At 41.1% G+C, this 6,448-nt stretch overlaps 1 protein-coding gene across 1 annotated transcript; it reads left to right on the top strand.

Moving 5' to 3' along the window:
• Positions 1 to 1,154: 1,154 nt before the first annotated feature.
• Positions 1,155 to 1,895, top strand: LOC141691091 (secreted RxLR effector protein 161-like). The gene has a single exon (XM_074495834.1). It carries the CDS (start codon positions 1,155 to 1,157, stop codon positions 1,893 to 1,895), a length of 741 nt encoding a protein of 246 aa, XP_074351935.1.
• The last annotated feature ends 4,553 nt before the right edge of the window (positions 1,896 to 6,448 follow it).

The following is a 6,448-nucleotide window of genomic DNA, read 5'->3' as shown; positions in this document are numbered from 1 at the left end:
CTGAATCTCGAAGGATACATGTAAGTCGAGATGTAATCTTCGAAGAGAAAAAATCGTGGAATTGGCCTGAAACTGAAGATGCAGATGAGATAAATAATGGAAACTTTATTGTGATATCGACTGTTCAAAACCAGATTACAGAGGGTGAAGAAACGAGACAAGAGGCACATGAAATTAATGATAACTCTGAAACTGAAGGCAGTACTGATGCACAAAATCTGAGTGCATCAGAGTATGGATCTGAGACAGACGAGCCACCTGTGAAATTCAAGCCACTTGGTGAAATTTATACTGCTACTGAACCCATAGAACTGGACGAGGATGAATTGTATCTTATGGGCGTAGATGAACCAGTTAACTACACGCAAGCTGCTAAAGAAGATGAATGGAGGAAGGCAAAGCAAGTTAAAATTGAAGCTGTTGATAAGAACAGAACATGGGAGCTAACTGAATTACCAAAGGGGCGAAAAGCAATTGATTTGAAGTGGATATATAAGATTAAACGAGATGCAAATGGAAGCATAACGAAGTATAAGGCCAGAATTGTCGCAAAGGGCTATGTGCAAAAGAAAGGTGTAGACTTTGATGATGTTTTTGCACCGGTTACGCGTATCGAAACAATACGACTGTTACTGGCACTTGCAGCTAAGAGTAATTGGCAGGTACACCATCTCGATGTTAAAACAGCTTTTCTTAATGGAGAAATTAGCGAGGAAGTCTTTGTTAAGCAACCTGAAGCATTCGTAAAGCGTGGAAAAGAACATATGGTGTACAGGTTATTTAAAACTTTATACGGACTAAGACAGGCCCCAAGAGCCTGGTATTCGAAGCTCAACAAATGCTTAAAGGGGCTGGGTTTCACAAGGTGTGCATACGAACAAGCAGTGTATACCAGGCATGTGGGAGGTGAAATTCTAATCGTTGGAGTCTATGTGGATGACCTCCTAGTTACTGGGACGAGTATTGAAGCCATTGTGGAGTTCAAAACGCAGATGACAAAGAGTTTTGACATGAGTGATTTAGGCAAGCTCACGTACTACCTGGGTATTGAAGTGGTACAAGGGGATGGATATATTTGTCTGAAATAATCGGGATATGCGAAGAAGATACTTCTCAAGGCTGGAATGTTTGATTGTAACCCCACAAAAATTCCAATGCACCCTAAAGAAATCATCACTAAGGATGAAGGAGGCAAACTGGTGGACTCAACTGATTTTAAAAGTATAATCGGGGGGCTGAGATATTTGATTCATACTAGGCCTGACTTGGCCTATTCTGTTGGTGTTATAAGAAGATTTATGGAAAAGCCTACGGTGATGCATTTGAATGCAGCAAAACGTGTATTACGTTATGTGAAAGGAACGCTGGAGTTTGGCTTAATCTATACCAACGATGAAGAGAACGATGTAATTATTGGGTACTCTGACAGTGACCTGGCAGGAAACTTAGAAGATAGGAAGAGCACCGACGGTATGGTCTTCTACCTAAATAAAAGTTTGATAACATGGAATTCGCAGAAGCAAAGGTGCGTGGCACTCTCCTCTTGTGAGGCAGAGTTCATGGCAGCAACAGCTGCCTCGTATCAAGCGATATGGTTGAGGAAACTGTTGGCACAAGTTACTGGGCAATATATCCCACCTGTGATGCTATTTATCGACAACAAGTCGGCTATTAACTTGGCGAAGAACCCAGTCTTCCATGGCAGGAGCAAGCATATTGACGTTAAGTTTCACTTTATTAGAGAATGCATTGAGAATGGAGACATCATTGTTAAACATGTTTGCTCAGAAGAACAGCGAGCTGACTCTCTCACGAAGGCGTTGAGCGTAGTGAATTTCGAGAAGATGAGGAGCATACTTGGAGTTAAAAGATGTGTTCAGACAAGTTTGAATTAAGGGGGAGACTGTTGGGGTGTTAATTCAAACTTATAGTTTTTTGGTTGTCTGAGTCGTGATGCTATGTAATGTCTCAGTATGTCGTGGCTTTGAGAGTTTATAGGAGTAGTCTTTGAATAAGTATGTGGTTAACGTTAGTGGTTGATATAGTCTGAGTAGTTTGTTATGCAGTTCCTACTTTGTAGGACTCTTTCTATATGTAGTTTGTTTAAGTATTGTAGTGAGTATCAATAAAAAATCAAGCTGTTGAAAAGCTTACACTCTCTGTTCTACAAACATATTTTCTGGATATTGATTGTGTTTAAATCGTTGTGCCAATAGTATTGTGATGATTCTCGGGGAGTATTTCAAGACGGAAATGCCTCTTAGAAACTTCCAGGCAACAGTGAGTTTGTGAATGAAGTAAAATATATTGTCCAACTTCAACACCGGAATCTTGTGAGACCCCGACATTGTGTTACATCAATTTTGACACTCTTTATTTAGAAAATACTCCAACACCCCTAAATATCAAACCTGTCATGCCAAATATTGTTGGCACGCCCACCGTTGTTACTTTAATAACCCATGGAGATTACATAAAGAAGGCATGCAGGTCCCTGAAATTGACAAATTATTTTCACAGTTGCATGTGTCCATTTTTCAGCTCGAACGAATAGGTCTAGAGATGAGCTCACAGAAAAGCAGCTATATACCCACGTCTAGACTTGAAGCCCATAACTATATTTTAAATCACATAAACAGACCCAATCATGGTTGGCTAAAATTAAAATATAAAGACCCGGCCCATGTATTTAATCTATTTCCTTCTAAATAATGTACATACCTAAAACATTTTCAAAATATTTCAAAATGACACGTGTATTTTTGAGATTTACATAAATATACCAGAAAATTAATTTGAGAAAATAGCCAATAATATAACGACAACATAACATTTAAAAACGTTCTCGAGAATTGATAGGGGATAAAATAAATCTTAATCACGTCATTAATGTTGCCTTAATTACATCTACGACTGCAAGTCCCATTAAAGAAGGCCATATGTATGACATTCAGACCAAAATGGTTAACACATTGATCAAGCCTGATGGGACAAAAAAGACCCAATAGCCCTGAATAATTATTAATTTCGTAATTAATTAATAAGGGATAAAATAGCTGATAAGTAAAGTCTGAATAAGGACACAATTCCTTGGAGATTGGCCTCCAAAAAATCTCATAGAATAAGGAATCAGTTTCCTACTTCCTAGGACTCCAAATTCCATTCTAATTATGAGACTTGTCCACCAAATCTCCTAACCCTAGTCCAATTCAAGGACACCCAACATCTATATAAGGGGTCTCACCCCACAAATCAGAACTACGTTTTTGGCTTGATCCTTGACATACAGCAAGGTACGTAGGCATCTTATTAAGGCAGATCGAGTCACGAAACACAAGAGCAGTTAAATCGAGCCTCGAAGCTCACGAACCCTAACAATAAATACACCCCAATTTTTTTATCCATAATATTTGGCGCTATCTGTGGGAAGGAATAACAACAACCATGATGAGAACACAGAGTGAAAACAGCGCCCCTGAAGGAACACCAGCTGGAGCAACTCAAACTATTTCGTCAACGGTGGTGATACCACCACACTCATCCAACGCCTCCACCCAAGGAGCAACCCTGATAGGGGCAACTGAGCCTCAGCCACAAGGGACGAATTCCTCGGCTCCTCAAGGGACGAATTCCCAGCTTCAGCAGCTACATACACCTGTGAATCCTCGACCCGTTGGGTATGAGTATTCAAATATTGTGACCACTAACCCCCCCCTTATGGGTTGCCCCTATACCCCCGAGGTTGGAGGAAGTGGACATGCTAATCGGAGTGAAGCGTAAGGGCAGACGCCCCCTACATACGCGGTTTGACTCCTATTCCGGAGGACCAAGAATTCTCCGGACCTTATACTGAAAGAGATTCCGAATCTTCATATGACGATGCGGCTCCAAGGAGGAGACGTTCTGGTAAAGAACCAATGCCAGATGCTAATCAACGACCCAGAACCACACAAGGGGCGAATCCCCAAGAAGTACAAAAGAGGATCAGGGCTCACGAAGCTGAGATCCAAAGGCTGAAGCGTGACTTGGAGGCACACTTGACCCCAAGACCCCCACTACCTCCGAGGAGGAGAAATCCTCCTCCAATCATAGACCTGGATGGTCCGCTACAAAGAAGGATTGTTGTCCCAAGGACTGATCCAAGTGATCTTTTGCCTTTAGGGGATCCTGATGACCCAGCTCCACCATTCACTGAAGAGATAATGAATGCCCATATCTCAAGGAAGTTTAAGATGCCCACCATCAAAGTTTATGATAGCACTGGAGATCCCGCTAATCATGTCAGAACATTCTCTAATGCACTGTTGCTACAGCCCGTGAACAACGCTATTAAGTGTAGGGCCTTCCCCCAAACCCTGTCGGGAATGGCTCAAAGGTGGTACAACCGTTTGCCTCCAAATTCAATTGGGTCCTTTAAAGACTTGAGTCAAGCTTTCATTAAGTAGTTCATCAATGGGAGAGTACATGAGAAGAGTTCAGCATTACTCATGAGTATTGTGCAGGGAGCAAAAGAGTCCTTGAGACTATCTGAACCGTTTTACTAAAGAGGCTTTGAAGGTTCCAGACCTTGATGATAAGGTAGCCATGATAGCATTGCAGCAAGGAACTAGGTATGAGTTCTTCAAGATGTCATTAGCCAAGCGCCCCTCCCTGAAAGCATGTTGTAGCTCCAAGTTAGGGTCAGGAAGTATATCAAAGTGGAGGAAAGCATGAGGAAGACGGTAGTGAAAAATGAGCCTGCCGGTGGCAAGAAGCAAAAGACTGATCTAGAATATAATGCTAAGGACAAGTATCCTAGAACTGAGCAAAACACTAATTCAACCCCGAATAAGGGAGGACCTAGACAAAAGTTCATCGAATATGTTAAACTGAACGATCCCAGAAGTCAGATCCTAATGGAAATCGAAAGAGATAGGGATGTTCGTTGGCCTAAGCCCTTGAAGGCTGATCCTACTAAGCTAGATAAGAGCAAATATTGTAGATTGTACAAAGATGTTGGTCATGACACCAATGAGTGTAGGCAACTGAAAGATGAAATAGAATTCCTATACTAGAGTTGCAGGTTCATCTAAAAACTCGAGGAAAGCTTATACTAGAGAAGTTATGCATATTGTCGGGGAAGCCCCGAAGAGGGCTAGGATAGGAGTAACAATGACGTTCGATGATTCTGATTTAGAGGGTGTCAAATTTCCTCATGACGATCCTCTGGTCATAATACCAATAATAGGGAACATCCCGGTAAAGAGAGTCCTCGTAGAAAATGGAGCTTTAGTGGACATCTTACTCCATGATACTTTTATAAGGATGGGTTACAAAGATTCTCAATTAACTCCAACTGACATGCCGACATATGGTTTAACTGGAGTTGAGTGCCCGTGGAAGGGATAATTAAGTTGCCAATGACCATAGGTCAGGAACCAAGACAAGCAACACAGATGTTAGCCTTTTAGTGGTAAAAGCTGGATCAACTTACAATGCAATCATCGAAAGAACATGAATACATGCTTTCAAGGCAGTCCCTTCTTCTTACCATTTAGTGATGAAGTTTCCCACCCGGAACGGGATTGGAGAAGAGAGAGGAGATCAAAAGATGGCAAGGAATTATTATGTAGCCTCTCTTAGGGCTGATGGAGTTGGGGGCAGGTTTTGCCTATTGAAGATCTGGATATTCACGAGAATGACGAGAAAAGAGGGAAGCTAGCAGAAGACTTGGTTCCTATTCCTTTAGCTCCCGAGGATCCTGAGAAAGTAACTGTCATTGGAGCATCACTAGAAGAGCCCCTTAGAGGGAAGTTGGTGAGGTTTTTACAAGAGAATAGTGATGTATCTGCATGGTTAGCAGCTGATATGCCTGGCATAGACCCGGAACTGATCACTCACAAGTTGAACGTAGATCCAAATCGAAAGACGATGAAGCAAAAGAAAAGGAGCTTTGCCCCTGAGAGGTAGGAGGAAATTAAGTAAGAAGTGGAAAAGCTCTTAGAGGCTGGTTTCATTGAAGAGATACGATTTTCGAAATGGTTAGCAAACCTTGTGATGGTAAAGAAGGCTAATGAAAAATGGAGAATGTGCGTAGATTTTACTGATCTGAATGACGCATGCCCAAAGGATTGTTTCCCACTACCAAGAATAAATATATTGATAGATACGATCATTGGTCACGAGATGCTGAGTTTTATGGACGGATTCAATGGATACAATCAGATTAAGATGCATAAGGATGACATCCCAAAGGTATCATTCATCACTGACTTTGGTGTTTTTTGTTATCTTGTTATGGCGTTTGGTCTTAAGAATGCAGGAGCTGAAAGAGATATGTCCAAAGTCCAATCATGTATGAGGATTTAGGAATAACTTTTATGTAATATGTTTTGATTTCATTGATATTAATAAAAGACTTATTTTGTTTTTATTGTGGGCTCTATCTATTTAAATGTTTGAATAAGAT

The sequence above is a fragment of the Apium graveolens genome, chromosome 10, assembly GCF_009905375.1.
Source record: "Apium graveolens cultivar Ventura chromosome 10, ASM990537v1, whole genome shotgun sequence".
In the NCBI taxonomy this organism is placed as follows: domain Eukaryota; kingdom Viridiplantae; phylum Streptophyta; class Magnoliopsida; order Apiales; family Apiaceae; genus Apium; species Apium graveolens.
This window is presented reverse-complemented; position numbering and strand designations above follow the sequence as displayed.

What these genes read in the sequence shown, in the direction of transcription:
- LOC141691091 (XM_074495834.1), top strand. Translation starts at nt 1,155, where the DNA reads ATGCACCCTAAAGAAATCATCACTAAGGATGAAGGAGGCAAACTGGTG.